Raw genomic sequence first — 16,255 nt, 5'->3', positions numbered from 1 at the left:
CGGCGCCACTCGGGGGGTGACCTGGGCGAATAGCGTGTCCGAGCCCCGGGTTCTCCTCGGCCAGCGGGGGAACCAGCACCCCCGGGCCGCCGGAGGACCGAGGGAGGCACAGCGCACAGCTCGGCCCCCCGGCAGGGAGGAAGCCAGTGTGATACTTGGGGCCTCCGAGCAGAACCGGCTCCTCAGGCACGTTCTGCCCCTGCCCGTCGGGCAGCGGGAGGTCACTCTGACAACTCAGCAGCCGCGGAACTGGGGGTAGGCCCTGCCCCTGGCCCCCTGCCCTCCGACGCCTAGGGTTTCTAGAGGCAGCAGGACCGGCTGAAAGAGCTTTGGTGTCAGCGGTTTACCTGGCGCCCCCGAAGCACGCGGAGGCCGCAGTGAGGCGAGGGGACGCTGAGGGCGGAACTCCGGGACCCTGGTTTTCGGGGGGTGTGTGGAGCCGGAGAAGGCACGGCCCACGCGGGAAGACGGGAGCGAGGTTCCCTCCGCTAGGCCAGATTTCAGGAGAGTGGGCGTGGTCCAGTTCCGCCTCCACACGGAAAGGGGCTCTGCACCGGGAGTTAGGTGATGTTTGCTTCAGCGTCCAGTCAGTAGGACCTTCGGGGACAGCGCTCAGGGCTCCTGAAAAACCTCCATCTCCAGATGCTGCAGCCAGGACAGCTACGTCCCCACCCCAGATACTCGGGCTTCAGACACAGCCAAGACAGCCCCTTCCTGAGTGCCCGCAGGGACTCAGCCCGCCCCCAGCTTCCTCACCTGCACGAAGGTGGCAGTGATAGGCCTCTGACCAAGGCCTGGTTGCTGCAGAATCACTTGAGGACAGAGTCAAGGGCTGACTCCCAGTGGTGGCTCAGTGACCACAAGTCCCTTTCCTTCCCTGTGCATTGCCTGGGGTGACTGGGTCAGAGCTGATGTCCACAGCCCTGTAGCCTCCTAACAAGAAAAACAGCTGAAGTTGAGGCAGGTTCCTGCCAGCTCACTCTATTCCCGGTTGGGGAAGGAACCACAAAGCAGAGGGTGACTTTCAGGAGACAGCCACCTGGAGGGGAGGGGAGTCCCTGGGGGCAGATCTCCCCCATGCTCTTCCCGGCTTTAGGACACACCAGTGAGAACACCCAGATGCTCTCGAGGAGTAGAGCATCTGCGGGGATGCGGGCACGGGGACCCTCCCTGCTGTGACAGGCACTGGGGCCCCTGGGCTGGGAGTGCAGAGCGGCCACCCTTCAGCGCGGACAGGCCTGACCTGGCCTCGGCCACAGCAGGGCAGCGCGTGTGGGACACGAGGGGCCCGGGGCCAGGGTGGCTGTGCAGGAGAGGCAGAGCCTTGCTCTGTTTAGTTTGGTCACGAACAGGCCGAGACCTTGGCTCCACAGCTCTAGCAGTGTGACAGGATCCGCTTTGGGACTGAGGGTGGAGGGTCCCCCCGGGAGAGACGCCCTCCGGCCTCCTGTGTCCCCTGCGGCCTCCCCGCACTCTGGGCGCACCCCGCCTGGGCCGGTCCTGTAAAGAGCTCGCCAGGAAGCTGGTCCTGGGCAGCAGCCAGGCCCTGCCGCGTCACATGGTCTCCCAGCCCACCCTGTGTGGAGGGGGCTGGGACCCCTGCAGGCCAGGGCAGGGGCCTCAGTGTTGGCTGCTGGGATCAGCAGGGCTGCGGACAGGCCCCTGAGTTTAGGAGAGGAAGAAACAGCAGGGTTCAGGGAGGAACCCCTGCCTGGCTCTGGCCTACCTGACAGAGTGAGCCCTCCCCCCACACTCAGCTTCTCCTCCCAGGCAGAGATGGGCCCTACAGGATGTAACCCAGTGTCAAAATAGAGGCACTGACCATCCCAGGCCAGCAGAGGCTCCCTCAGTGCCGCCAGGCTGGGGACAAGGCCCTTACAGGTGCCCATTGATCCTCTGAACTTGTCACGGCTGCTGGGCACCTTGAGCGCTGAGCCCCCCTCCTTGCACAGCTCCACCCAGAGCCTAAGGGTGAAGCCTGCAGCCCAAGGCTGGGCACAGTGCTGCCCTCCCTGGCTGCCCCGGCCATGTGACTGTGGGCCGGGGGTGGGGGGACAGGTACAAGTCCCAGCCTCACTACTGAACTCGGTGAGGCCCTGTGGACTCTGGGGAGCCACCCCTCAGCACCAGGAGCATGGAGGGGGCCTGATCCTCTCCAGGCCCCCTGGAATCCTGGCCAGGGTGCAGGCTCCAGGCAGAACTTTGACACATCCACACCATCAAATTGCCCCCCACAGTGCCCAGGCCCCTGGCAACCCTCTGATTCCAGTGCCCCACCCCCAGCTGAGAACGAGGCCAGGGGGCCCTGCCTGCGGTCACCTGGAGCCACACGGTTAGCAGCCCTGACTCCAGCCCTTCTCTGCCCCACTGGGTTGTCGGGCAGGGCCTGTCTCCACCTGTGTCCAGTACACAGGCACCTTAGTGCTGGGGGTCACAAACACCTAGCTAGGGAATCGAGTGCTGGGGACTTCTGGCTGACACCCCACTTCAAGTCAGACTTGGCCACTCACCCTTAGAACCACCTGGGCCCTCCTGCCCTGGCCCCCCTGCCAAGCCTTGCCCCACAGTCTCACAGGGCCTGTGCCTTTCCAGTGTCTTCCTTTGGGTCCTCTGTGCCTGCCCCTCCTGGAGCCCTCTTTACCCATGATTACACGCCCCATGGGTCCTGCCCAGCTGGCCTTTGGCACCATGTCAGCAGCCAGGCCACACTCAAGGCCCATGTCCTACCATGAACACAGCCCTGAGGCCCCAGTGTATCGCCCTGGCCCAGGAGGTGCCCTGGATGGGCTCCCCTGGGGGCCCAGTCTGGCGGGGCAATCCCGCACACCGCCTCTGGGAGGGGCTGGCCAGACCAGGCCTCCTGCTGCCCAGCTCAGAGGACGCTGCGGGCAGCCTCTGGCCAGCCCCCCAGCACGGCCTCTCACTGCTGTTGGGGCCCCTGGGTGCTCACATCCCGTGTCATCCAGGCTGCTGGCACGTGGCAGGGAGCTCTTTCTTGGGGTGAAAACAGGGTGAGCGTGCAGGTCAGTGCCCAGCGCCTGCGAGGAAGGCTCGGGCAGCTCAAGTTCACAGAAACAGACCCAGGCTGTGTGGTGGGGCATGGCAGGGCGGGGAGCAGAGTTCCAGTGTTTATTATTGTACATATATATATATTTCATGTGTATACACAGATAGTTTTCTCTCTTGGAAGTATTAAAAAATTGATCAACCTTCAATCTATAAAAAATACCTACTCTACATGATAGAAAAATCTCTCCTCCAAGTTTACACTGATTTACACCCAAGGCTTTCCCCCAGAATGTACAATACGAGGCAACATCTTAAACCTTAGTGTAGAAGGTGGGCCACGCAGAGGGTGGAAGGACACAGGGCCACACACATGCTCACACGCTCGCACGCACACACACTCCCTCACGCACATGCTCGCACCAGCAGGGCCCCCACCCCGCCCCCTCCAGGAGGCTCCTGGCCACACTCAGGCCCTGGGGCAGGCCCGCAGCCCCGGGGGGTGATGCTGCTGCTCCTTGAAGGAGCCCCCAAGCCGCCAGGAAGGCCCTGACCTGTGGACATGGGGGCCAGCCCTGCCTGGCCTCCTGCAAAGCGCTCCTGGCAGAGGGACCACGACCCCTGAAGACCTCTGACTCCTGGAGGAAGCTGGCTCCAGACGTGCGGACTCCTGGGGGCAGTGGACATTCGCACGGGGAAGAGGGCCTGCCCCCCAGAGTCAGTGACCTCCACTGGTGGCTCTCACATCATAGGATTAGTGCAGCCAGGGTGTGGCTGGGGGCACGGCCCTGTAACCCGAAGGCCCCCAGGCTTCACACTGGACCAAGGGGCCCCTTCCAGTTGGGTGCCGGCTCAAACAGCCCAAGAAAGCTGGGGGCACGGCAGCGCCTGGTGGGACCCTGACGGCACTGTCCTCGCCTGCCTATCCTCCCCCCACGTCCAGCGCCAGAGTTCTGGGGCCTGTGTGCCATCCAGGGGCAGCGCAGGCCTGGATGGCACCGGGCAGGGCACCTGGTGGCCACGGGGAGCAGCACCCCAGGGGGACCCGTTTCCCTTCCTCCCCGACCGGGCGGGAAGCGCGGGAGGTCTGAGGGGCACACCCAGCCTGAGGCTGTCCTGGAGCCCCTCCGTCCGGCCCCGCCCCGGCTCCGCTGTGTCCTCCCGCTGGGCGAAGGAGACCCCGCGTGCTGGGTGGAGACTTCCTGCGGCTACTTGACCTCCAGGATGGACGGGTTGGTCTCCATGATGGCCACGATGATCCTGTCGATGTAGTCTTGCAGCCGGAAGTTGATCTCCTCCTGCTTCTGGATGGCGTCCATGAGCTGGGGGTAGTGGGGCACGGGGTTGGTGCCTGGCACCTGGACTGCTGACGCCTGTGGGCCGCGTGGGGCACGTGGGGGCGGGGCCGTTACCTCATCTCGGGAGACTGAGCTGATCTCTGCGGCCAGGGACTCCGAGAAGGCCGTGGAGAAGAGGCTCCTGGCGCCCTGGATGCTCAGGTTGATGATCTGCCCGTTGAGCTCGTCGTTCTGCTCCTTCAGGCTGCGGTTGTCCTGGGGGACACGGGGCGTCACTCCTGGGTGCACGGGACAGGCCCTCCCGCCGGGTGCGGCCCCAGCGCACCTGCTTGAGCCTGCGGACCTCCTGCTCCAGCTCGCTCTCCCGCGTGCGGCTGTGGTATTCCTGCAGACCCGCGCTGCTGCTGCGGCCCCTCCGCTGCTCAGCCTCCAGCTTGAAGAGCTGCAGGTGTTCCAGCTGCTTGCGGAGGTCCTCGATCAGCTGCGGGGGATTGGGCTCAGCCAGGCCGCAGGGCCTCTGGGCGGTCTCCGCACCCATGGGGACGGCCCCTGCTCACCTCCTGGGTGGCCTCCTTGTCCCTCTGGAACTGGTGCCTCTCGTGGCTCAGCCGGTCCCCCAGCTTCCGCCTGTTCTCCTGCTCGTCGCTGAGCCGCACGGACAGCTCCTCAATCTCATCTAGCAGCTTCTGCTTCTCCTGTAAGAAAGAAGGTTGCCGTGGACACGCCCGTATGCCGTGGTCCCTCACAGCTCCCCCAGGCCCAGGTACTGTTTCTGTTGAGGGAGATGGGACCCACACAGGAGCAGGGACTGAACCCAAGTGCTCCCAGGTGTCCTCAGGGCACACAGTGGCCCAGCTGAAGTCAGTCCATCAAGGACAGCATCCTGGATCAAATCAGGGGTTAATCTAAGCGTAACTTTCCAGGCCCAAGGACCCTGAGAAGCCAGGCAGGGCCGCTCACCTTTTGGCAAAGGGAGGGCCAGGCCCCACCTGTCCTGGCTCTCAGCCCAGGGCCCCCATGTCACTGCCAACCAGGTGGCTCCCTCAACTTGGAGACCCTGTCTCAGGTCCCGGCGGCCCGCAGGTACCCCAGGAGGAGCGCGGGGAGCCGGCGGGCAGCTCACCTCCTCCAGGCGCTCGATGTTGGCCTTCAGGCAGGGCGTGCAGGACCTCAGCTCGCTGTTCTCCTCATCCAGCTGCTGCAGCCTGGGCACAAGAACTAGGCTGGGACCCGCAGAGCTGTCCCCGACCCCACACGCGCCCACACAGAGGCCAGAGCTCCCCACAAGCCAGGATGGCATCTACACCTCAGGTGTGGGGACGCCTCACGTTTACAGAAAAGCTGTCACCACGGAGCAAGTCCCTGGACCCTGAGCCCCTAGCGGCTTCTCGAGGCATTTGCAAGTCCTCGTGGCATCCGTCACACACCGGAAACACGGGCGACCAAGCCAACGGCCTCGACCCAGCCTCCCCCAGGCGCCCCTTCCCGTCGGGTCCCTGCACCGCGACGCCATCACAGCTCCTCTGTCCCCTCGGGGCTGCAGCATCTCTAGGCTTCCTCGCTCTTCATGACCTTGTTCTGAGCAGGCCTGGCCCTGTGTTTGGTGGACTCCCCTCAGGCTGGGCTCGTCTGGGGTCCTCTGGAGACTGGACAGGCTGTGGGTCTGGGGAGAGCCCCACAGAGAGGGGTTCCCTTCGCATCCCGCGTGACGCTGACCTGGACCACTGGGTGGTCTGTCTGCCAGGTGTCTCCTTGGTCAGGTTCTGCTTTTCCCATCTGTCCTCTGTCTTCTAGTCACAGGCCCCGTCCAGGCTCCAGGGACGCCCAAAGGGGCTTCTCCACGTGTTGTTTGGGCTCCTCATTGGCTCAGGCTCTGGCAGAGGCTCCTGCTCTGCCCCAGCTCTGCCCACCTGGAACCCGTGATGCACCGCATGGCTGTGCTCCAGTGCCTCCCCGCTTCTGCTGGTTTTTCTCTGGCCCAACCACATGCCCGCCCTTCTCCCAGGAGCCCTGGTTCCTTCCCTCACGCCCCTGAACCCCCAGGGCTGCAGGTCCAGGCACAAGGAGCTGCTGACTGAGGTGCATAGGGCAGGCAGTGACCCGAGTGCCGTCTTGCTCCGAGGGCCTCTTGAGGCCCCATCCACCTTTAGCCCCAGCTGCTGCCTGTTTGACCAGCAGGATGGCCCGCCCATGGCACCCACAGGCCAGTGCACAGGGCCCCACGGAGAGGCTCTCCTGAAGTCCGCTGACCCCACTGTCCCGAGGTCCAGCAAGAAGGCTGTCCCAGGTGCTGGCGCAGCTGGCCTGCCCCCGGGAGGCCTCTGTCCAGGGAGACCCCAGCACAGCTCTGCGTGCAGCCCCTCCTGCCGCCCACCACTGTGAAAATGTGTCCAAATGTATCTTCCAGCTTTAAGAGCTGGACATAAACACATGCTTAAGGGCCTGGAGTCATGAATCCCTGCTGCCTGCTGAAGGCTGAGGGTGGGGCCACTCAGTCACAAAGATGGTGACTCTGCAGGAGGACGGCAGGAACCCTCGTCAGGGACCCCACAGCTGACCAGCAGCCTGTGGGCATTTAGGTTCTCTGCCAGTTTTGAGATGCACATGTCAGCATGTGTGGACACCGCAGACTAAGTTCCTGGTCCCCTCCTGTGCCTTTGTGGGCATGTGCGTGGAGCCTGCTCCCCTTTCCTGACTGTTTAAGGCTCATGCCTTCAGGGGAGCCCAGGGTAATGTTCTCAGGTTGCCTTAAAGAAAGATGGTGACTTTGATTTGGTTGGTGTAACGTCCTCACGAGAAAGATTAGAGGAGGTGACATCCAGGTGGTGTCCATCTTTGATCCCGATAATCATGGCCTTCAGTACAGTCTTACAGTTCACTTCACAGAGGTTTTCCCACTGTTCCTACGGTCAACTTTGTTCCTAGGCGTCATGCCCTGGGGTGGAGGGCTGTGCGCTGACCGGGCAGCTCTCTCTCTTCCTCATCGCTGTCCGCCTGGCCCGCTGGTCCCATCTCCCCTCCCCGACCTGCCCACCCCCTTCCGCACCCCACCTCCCCTCCCCCATCCTCCATCGCCCCCTCCCCCTCCATCCCATCCCCATCTTCCCCTCTCCCTATCCCCCTCCCCTCCCCACACCTGGCCTGCAGGTTCTCAATCTCGATGCTCTTCTCCCGTTCCATCTTGCACAGGAGCTCCTTCTGCTTGCGGGTCTCCTCCAGGACCATCTCGCAGGCTCTCAGCTCCTGCTCCTTGAGCTGCTCCTCCAGAGCGTTGGCTCTGCCGGCAGAGGGGGAGAGACTGTCCTGAGACACTGCGCCCAGACCTGGAGAGTGGCCCTGCCCAGAGGAGGGACAGGCAGGCACAGAGGATCCCCCACGGCCACAGCTCTCGTCAAGGGCGGTTCTGAAGCAGGAGATGTGTCCCCCAAAGGAGGCTCCACCCCATACTGAGGGTGCCTGGGCTTCAGACCCCGGCACAGTCCTGACAGCAGGGACAGTCCCCATTGTTCTCGGGGGCCCTCACCCCCGCCCCAGCCTACACCCACAGTAGCCGCCAGCTTGCTGGGTGTCAGTGTGAGACCCTCTCGGGACAAGCCCACCATGTGCTTGGCCCTGGGCACCTCGTCCTGCTACTCCAGACTAGGGACGTGGTTTACAGACTGCCCCCCACAAGGTCAGATGCGAAGGCAGGTGTCGCAAGAACTCAGAGACAGGTGGAATGTCCACACAGAGACCCCGACCCTGGTATCTTCCCAGACCACCACGCCTACTTGCAGGAGACCTCCCAGAGATGGGCTCCCGGGGTCGGCTGGGCTGGCGTGCCCCCAGCTGCCCTGCACACGGGGCTCCTCATCTGCCTTTTGGCGCCTGCGCCTGAGAGTACACAGTAGGCCGAAGACCGTGAGACACCACTGGAAAGCTCTCCTACAAAACGTCCAGAGCAGACAGGAAGAACGACCCAGAGGAGACACGCATTGTGTGGGAGACACTCCAACTGTCACCCTCAGAGGCCAGAGACACCACATCCATGAAACAGCAGCTGTCACGGGAGCGACGTACAACAGAGGTAGCCCTTAGCAATTAAAACTCCAACCCAACACAATTCTGAATTCAAAAGAGGAACTGAAAGAAACAAAAAATCATCATACAGCAAGAAAGAACGAGAAAGAGAACAGGAAAGGAAAGGAGAACGGTTCAGAAGGTCTAACACCTGACTAACAGAAGTGCAGACTGACTACTGACCTTGGGAGAAAACGGGAGAAACCATACAGAGAAACAATCCCAAGAATGATCCTCCTGAAGCTGAAGGAGCCGCTTTCCAGATTTAAGGGCCAGAACCTCCTGCCCCTGGCTCAGGAGACGACACGAGGCCCTCCCAGCACCCAGGGAAGGAGCAGGACCCACAGAGCCGTGACCCCAGTGGTGCCAGGGCCCCGCTCACAGATGGACAGATAGCAGCGGAGCAGGCTGCCCAGGGCCGGCTCCCAGCGGAACCCCAGACTCAGCCACCCATCGGTGGTGGGGAGTGCCGGGGGCGGGGGAGCGCGGGCACAAAGCCTTTTTCAGACACGTGAGGCCTTAGGGAGCCAGGCTCCTATGCCTTGAGCAGGGCCTCTGCTTAGAAACCAAGTGGGCGAAGACGTGGAATCTGGAGAATAAGAAACCAGACGTGGGGGACACAGGTGGAACTTGTCATATGCAGGAAAAAAGGCCATGGGGGTCACAGACTGGGAACCGCAAGCAGCCCCAGGAGTGCGGGCCAAGGGGACTCAGGCAAAACCAGGAGGAGCAGCCCAGCAGCTGGACATGGCAGGCCTGGGGCTGGCAGGCAGGGCAGGGCAGGGCGGGCTTTTCACCAGTGTGTGGGTGACTGCTAAACGCCCATCAGGCCAGAAGGCCCGCCCGTCATCTGAGAGAGCTGTCTGGCCGCCCTCGCACTCTCCCTGGCAGCCCCCACCCAGGGCCCAGCACTGTCTCTGAACCCTGAGTCTCAGTCTCCTAGTCCAGGGGGGTCTCAGACCTGATGCAATCCTGCATCAGGACAGGTTCCTGGAATGGGGGCACATGCCAGATGCCCCCAGATGGGAAGCCCAGCTAGGTGTTCTGAGGGCACAGTGTGGCCCCGGCTGCTCTTGAGGGGCCCTCCGTTGCCCTTTCCTCGGGGAGAGCCTTGCTCACCCCACCAGTACCCAGAGAGCCAGCCCTCAGCAGCTGGATGGGGGGCGGCGCCTAGAGAACCTGAGGTGGATCACACCCTGTAGGCTGCAAGAGATCTGCATCCTGTGCTCACCTGTGTCCCTGCCCTCACCTGTGCATACCTGTGTGCTCTGCCCTCACCTGTGTGCTGTGCTCACCTGTGTCCCTGCCCTCACCTATGTGCTCTGTGCTCACCTGTGTCCCTGCCTTCACTTGTGCACCTACCCTCACCTGTGTGCCGTGCTCACCTGTGTCACTGCCCTCACCTGTGCACACCTGTGTGCCCTGTGCTCACCTGTGTCCCTGCCCTCACCTGTGCACATCTGTGTGCCCTGTGCTCACCTGTGTCCCTGCCCTCACCTGTGCACACCTGTGTGCCCTGTGCTCCTGCTCTCACCTGTGCACACCTGTGTGCCCTGTGCTCACCTGTGTCCCTGCCCTCACCTGTGCACACCTGTGTGCCCTGTGCTCACCTGTGTCCCTGCCCTCACCTGTGCACACCTGTGTGCCCTGTGCTCACCTGTGTCCCTGCCCTCACCTGTGCACACCTGTGTGCCCTGTGCTCACCTGTGTCCCTGCCCTCACCTGTGCACACCTGTGCGCCCTGTGCTCCTGCTCTCACCTGTGCACACCTGTGTGCCCTGTGCTCACCTGTGTTCCTGCCCTCACCTGTGCATACCTGTGTGCCCTGTGCTCACCTGTGTCCCTGCCCTCATCTGTGCACACTTATGTGCCCTGTACTCACCTGTGTTCCTGCCCTCACCTGCCCTCACCTGCGCTCACCTGTGTGCTGTGCCCTCACCTGCATGCCCTGTGCTCACCTGCGTCCCTGCCCTCACCTATGCACCAGCTGGAGGTTCTCCTGCCGCAGCCGGCTGTGCTGCTCCCCGTTGGCAGCTGTGTCCTTTTCCAGTTCCGACACCCGCTTCTCCAGGAAGACGACCTGGGGAGTGAGATGGTGGCTTGAGAACAAGGGGCTGGGAGAGTGCATGCCCCAAGCAGACGGTCCTGGAGGCCACACCCAGCAGGCTGGAGAGCCGTGAGCGCCAGTGAGGGCAGGGTGCACATGGCGCCCTCAGGCCTCAAAGGGTGAGGCCTCAAGGGTGGGCAGGGCACTGCTCTGCAGGGCAGTGCGTGCAGAGAAAGGCCCAGGGTTGGTGGTGCCCACCTCATGGAGCCAGGCACACTCAGTAGGTGTTGAGAAGTGTAATGACCAGACCACAAGACTGGAGAGTGGGGAAGGCTCAGCAGAGCTGAGATGCTGCAGAGAGCAGGTCCAGGAGGAGGGTGGACAGGGAGGTGGGGGGAGGAGGGTGGATGGGGAGGAGAGTGGAGGGGGAGGCAGGTAGAGGGGGAGGTGGGTGGACAGGGAGGAGGCGGCCGGACGGGGAGGAGGCGGGCAGACAGGGAGGCGGGGCGGGGGGAGGAAGGTGGACAAGGAGGCGGGGAGGAGACAGGGCTGTGCTGTCACCCAGCCCCTGCATGGCCCGGAGCCCTAAGCCTCGTGACCTCGGCCAGAGGGAGGCTGCCCCTCCCCTAGGAACCTCTCCTGAGCAGCAGATTCCACCCACGGCTTGGCTCTGGGCCCTGGCTCTGGGATCGCTGCAGCCATCCCCCCAGCACCTCTCCATGAACAGGTGTCCCTTTCCTGTTCACCCGAGGCTGCCGACCCTGATGGCACCCACCAGAGACCAGCAGGGCTATTGGGGGTCTGCTCAGCCCCCACAATGCCAGCCCCTCCTCCCACCATGCTCAGCACACCTCGCCCAACACACCCGCCAGCCCTGCCACCAGTCCAGGGCCCACCTTGTCAGCGATGTCCTCGTCCATGCCCTCCACGGGACCCGGGGGAGAGTCCTGCAGGGCCTCCATGGTCAGGGCCCCCGACTGCTGCAGGTGCCTGTGGAGGAGAAACGACAGGCCCGTCCAGAGGTCCTTCAGCGGGGCAAGGAGAGCAGAAAAGGGGAGCGACCACGGAGCCGGGCCTGTGCACGTGAGCAAGCCCGGGACCATGCAGAGGCAGAGCCCAGGGGCAGCAGGCAGGTCTCTACCGGAGGGCCTTCCGGCAGGACGCCACAACCAAGGGCCGGGCAAGCGGAGGCCTCACGGGCCCGGGCTCCTCCTCTGCCAGCTCCTGGGCCGGGTACTTTGTACTTGGGCAATAAAACAGGACGTCACCCCTCTCGGCAATATGAAATATTCTCATGTCCCCCAAGCCGGTGAAACATGCTCAGGGTCGACTGCGGGCAGACTGGACCTTCGGCGCCCTCTCCGTGCCTGACTTGCAGGCGCACCACTGGGGGCAGCCACGGGGCCCAGGCGCGGGGCTCCAGCGGCCGAGCAGGCCCGCGGCCCTGATGCACATGAGAGACTCAGCGCGGTGTCACCCCGAGGAGGCCGGGCACCCCCACTGTGCCCGGGCACGGGCTCCCGCAGGCGGTCACGCAGCTAAGGCCACAGCACGGACAGCCCGTTCAGGAAAACGCTGTTAGAAAGTGCGCTCTATCAAACATATGAAGGAAGCTCTATCTGCTTTTCAGTACTGACCAAGCTTCTACGTTCTTTTCATCTTTTTCAAGAAACATTCTCAGGGGAACAAAAAAGAAGGGTATCTTCATGCCCAGGGGCCTCGAGCCCGACGGTGCCCTGGGGGGCATATTGGCACCATGCTGTGGATTTCACTGACCCTGCAGGGCCGGGAGGACGGCATCAGCTCCCACTGAACCGCTCCATGTCCGCGTCCACAGCGGGACCCGAACATGAGCTCCTGGCCCAGGGCCCATCCTGAGGAGGGGCCGCGCCTGGGCCAACACCCGACCCTGACCTCAGACCAGGGGCTGACTCCGGCTTGGGGGTGTGTGGCTGAGTGCGGAGCCATCTCAGTAAGGCCAAGGGTCCTCGTGTGGGGGTGTGGGAGGATGGGTGTGAGCCCATCCTCACTGAGGAGGCCCAGCAGAAGGGACCCGGTGCCCGATCCACCCAAAGGAGGTAGGTCAGGTCGAGTCCTAGACACGACCGGACCCCAGAGCCGCCTGCACGAGGGGACCACAGCCAGGTAGAGAGAAGCGACAGCAGGCATGCTGAGCTTCCTCAGGAGGCCGGGGGCAGTTATGGAGGCAGCAGACTAAAATTGCATGCATATGTGTGTGTTCGCGCACATGGCAAACTACACACACCCACAGGCCAGGCTTTCTCACACAAGGGCACTCGTGAGGGAGGGTCAGTCCTCAGAGCAGCACCACAGGCCAGCCTCGGGCGTGGCCCAGGGCCCAGGCGCCCGGGCCTGATGTGGGGCTGGGAGGACGGGACTCGGGCGGCATGTCCCGCCCGCTGCACGTGTTTGGGTGAAAGGCAGGGTGAGCGCTGCAAGGTGGCCCCCACCCATCCCCCCCACCCCCCCGAGCCCTCAGCCCTCAGAGTCACAGGGAAAGGAAAACAAACAATTCATAGCCTCAGGGACAGACGGTGGGAAAGCACGTGGCACCAAAGACCAGACATTCAGGGACCACACGCTGGAGGAGAGGCCCTCCAGCGCCCAAGGGGCCACAGAGAGGAGCGCAGTGGAGGGCCAGCCCCCAGCAAGCACATGACTGGGGACCAGGGCATCCCAACGGGCTGCACCCGACCTGTGACTTGCCCGAAGGCAGCCGCAAGCCAGTTGACAGAGGTGCACGGGCCCTAGCACACGCTGGCCCGGGGCCCCACTGGCTGTGAGCCGGAAGCCTCCAGTAGGAGGCAACGCTCAGAGCAGGGCAGGCGGGAGCGCAGGGCAGAGGCCACCAGCAGGCACTCTGGGGGCGGGGGGCAGGGGACATCGCAGATCGATGCCCCAGAGAGGCCGGCAGTCAGCAGGAGCCTCCAGACTTGGGCCTGGCCTTCCACTCCGCCAGCCTAATTCACCTGGAAAGGGGTGCAAAGACTCCCCAAAGATGCCTGAGCATCAGGGAAGGGGAGCGCTCCTCGGAGCTCCCAGAAGGGAGACATGGTCACCAAGAGACCCAGGGAGCACTGTGCCGGACTCTCTGCAGCAGCGCTGGGGCTAGCGCCTCAAGGGCAGTGCCTTCCGAGCCGCAAGAGGGAAGCCACTTCTGATGTGAAGTCTGCACCAAGCCAGACCACAGGGGCGAGGCACCTGGCGAGGGTGAACCGCCTATTTTCTGGGCAACCCCTTCTCAAGAAGCTACAGGAAGACATGCTGGACAGAAAACAGATTAAAAAGGGAAGAAAGGCCCGAGGGTGAGACAAGCTGACACCCAAGAGAGACATGCAGCCCACATGGCACGGGCGCGCAGGGCCGGGGCTCTGGGGCCGTCCAGGCAGGAGATGACACAAACAAAAAACGTCATGGCAATCACTGTCTCTGGGAGAAGCAACATGTTTTTGGGAAAGGACATCCAGTGACCACATTGCAAGCCTCCCCATGGAGAAGGCTGGCCCCGGACACGCCTAGCAGAGGGGGGAGTGTCCACACGCCCCCAGACCTCAGTGCAGCTCCAAGACCGAAGAGCGAAGGGACAGTCCCGATGCGCGTTGTTCACACACTCATCCACCTCGCCGGGGGGAGACGGCAGGGCAGGAGGGGTACAGCCCTTGAAGGAGGCAGACCCAGACCCGGGCTGCGGCTTTGGGGGCCCCCTGACCCTGCCCAGCCCTCAGGTGGGCTTTCCCTCGACCCAACTGGAGGGAGGCGAGAGCTCCCACCAGAGACCCCCGGCCACACACCCGGGTCCCCGTCCACCGCTGGAGTGAGTCTTTATAGCCCACCCTTCAAGTCATTTTCAACCCCAAACCATGAGAAGTGACTTTCAAAGGTTTTCTTGAAAAAGCGCCGTGAGCAGGGATACGTTTCAGGAGGGGTCCTACCTTGCCACCTTCTTGCTGGACAGCCGCTTCGCTGGACTGCAGGATGAAAACAAACAGGAAAGTGGGGTCAGGGGACAGACAGGGAGGACGAGAGGAAGCAGGAAGTGCTGGCGGGGCGGACGGGGTGGGGGCGCGCCACAGGCATGCACACCCGCGCCCCCAGCCGCACCATGCAGGAAAGGCTGGCTCCCGGCTCAGCAGAAACTCAGGGACACAGGGACAACCTCAGGGCCTGGCGAGGCCACCATGCATCACGTGCTCCTAGCCGGCACAGAAGTCTAAGATAGAGTCACCGCCGGACCGTTAGGGCGGGACCCAGAGGGGGCCACGCGGGGTCTGAGCCATCAGCCGGTGGCACATCCCCGGTGCTGCGGGGCCGCGCTGTGCTCCTGAGGCCCGGCTACCAGAGGCCCGCATGCACAGGAGGTTCTGCCGTGGGTTTTGCTCCAGCGCAGGCACTGCGTACCCTCAGCCCCGGCCGCCTGGAAACCCAGAAAGCGTTCCTGCACCATCCAGGGCAGGCACGCCAGCTCCAGGGCGCCCGCCTCCTGGGACCGTCTGCAGTGGCAGAAGGGCCAGCTGACCGCACCTCTAGCCTCTGGTGTCCTAGGTTCCACTTCCCAGTTTACCTGCTAAACCATTGCTGGGGCCTGAGGAGGCACCAGCCACCTCTCAGAGAACAGCGGGGTCTGGGAAGGGACGTGCCCCCAGCCCAAGCCTGTGACACTGCAGCAGCACAGGGACCCAAGACGGGGCCTGCTTCCCGGGGCCTATCTGCATGAGCCGCGCTGTGGTGGAACTCAGGCCCTGATGGCCAGCCCCTGGTAGGTCCATGGTGGAGCTGCTCTGGTGAGAGACCCCCACTTGCCAGCAACAGCATTCCTCCAGGGGGAGATGTCCAGTGAGTCTGGAAGGTGTGGCCCCGGGCTGGGTGGCCCTCCTCCCTGCCCTCCTCTCCTCCGCCAACCCCTGGCCCCATGAGAACTGGTCACTCTTTATCACACTTCCCATTCAGCTTACTGTGTGGTCCCCTCTCCTGACTGACGAAGTGTCAGCCCAGGACAGACCGCTGTCCAGCTGACTCCTCCCCCTGGGCCCACAGCACCTACACCTCTGGGGAAAGCCGACTCCCCATTGTCACGCAATGAACTATTTCACAGAGGCGCCAGGAACATGGCAAGTACGTGTGTTCTGAGGGTTGGGAGGTAGAAATCACGCCTGTTGTCAAACCTGTTGGACACTGGACTGAGTCACCTTTCACAACTACCAGCTCCGCTCACCCTGAGACAGTTCTGTGGACGCCGAGGGCAAGCCTCTCCTGGAGCAGGTATGAGGGGAACTTCCCACCTGACATCTGTGTCCCGATCGTAACGAAGGCTTTGATGGCATGTTAACCCTTTCATCAGCGCCTTTCTTAGGGGACAGGTGGCTGAAATGGACATGAGACCCCTTAGATTTGCTGGCTGGATGCAGTCACACCCCAGTCTAGTCTTGGCCCCACAAAGCCTCACAGAAGTGACCGTGGCTGCCCTGCAGCAGGCCCTCAACGTGGAAAAAACCACCTCCGTGTCAAGAGACTTCAAGAGCGGGAGAACTAAGATGCGCGTATGTCCTCAAGTTCACTCTCAAACACAGAGACGGCAGGGCCCAGCTCGGGAAGTAAAATGACCTCCCCAGCCGAGCGGGCGGCCCGCCCAAGGCGTGTGTGGAGCACTGGGCTGAACATGAGGGGTAGAGGGGGCCGGCGGGTCTCTGAGCCCCCTTGTCCCCTGAAGCCCCTCAAAGGGCACCTACAATTCCTCCTCAGTGCTGCCGGGGCCCAGGCTCCCTGTGAAGCTGCCCACCAGCCCTGTCCCTCACTTGACTGGGCGCTGGCTGGACCCGGCTGAGTG

The 16,255-nt window shown here is 63.2% G+C and overlaps 1 protein-coding gene across 1 annotated transcript in view; it reads right to left on the bottom strand.

The window, feature by feature from the left end:
• Positions 1 to 3,090: 3,090 nt before the first annotated feature.
• Positions 3,091 to 16,255, bottom strand: part of RAB11FIP3 (RAB11 family interacting protein 3) — a 60,330-nt gene continuing 47,165 nt past the window's right edge. Inside the window, exons 6-14 of the mRNA XM_003587805.6 lie at positions 14,364 to 14,399; positions 11,307 to 11,400; positions 10,340 to 10,443; positions 7,441 to 7,581; positions 5,428 to 5,509; positions 4,862 to 4,999; positions 4,630 to 4,785; positions 4,419 to 4,559; positions 3,091 to 4,328 (exon numbers count right to left, since the gene is read on the bottom strand). Coding sequence (XP_003587853.2) covers positions 4,215 to 4,328; positions 4,419 to 4,559; positions 4,630 to 4,785; positions 4,862 to 4,999; positions 5,428 to 5,509; positions 7,441 to 7,581; positions 10,340 to 10,443; positions 11,307 to 11,400; positions 14,364 to 14,399 — 1,006 coding nt within the window. The 3' untranslated portion in view covers positions 3,091 to 4,214. The remainder of the gene's footprint in view (positions 4,329 to 4,418; positions 4,560 to 4,629; positions 4,786 to 4,861; positions 5,000 to 5,427; positions 5,510 to 7,440; positions 7,582 to 10,339; positions 10,444 to 11,306; positions 11,401 to 14,363; positions 14,400 to 16,255) is intronic.

The sequence above is a fragment of the Bos taurus genome, chromosome 25 (genome assembly GCF_002263795.3).
Source record: "Bos taurus isolate L1 Dominette 01449 registration number 42190680 breed Hereford chromosome 25, ARS-UCD2.0, whole genome shotgun sequence".
Taxonomy (NCBI): Eukaryota; Metazoa; Chordata; class Mammalia; order Artiodactyla; family Bovidae; genus Bos; species Bos taurus.
Note: the sequence above shows the minus strand (reverse complement) of the source record. Positions and strands in the feature narration are given on the sequence as shown.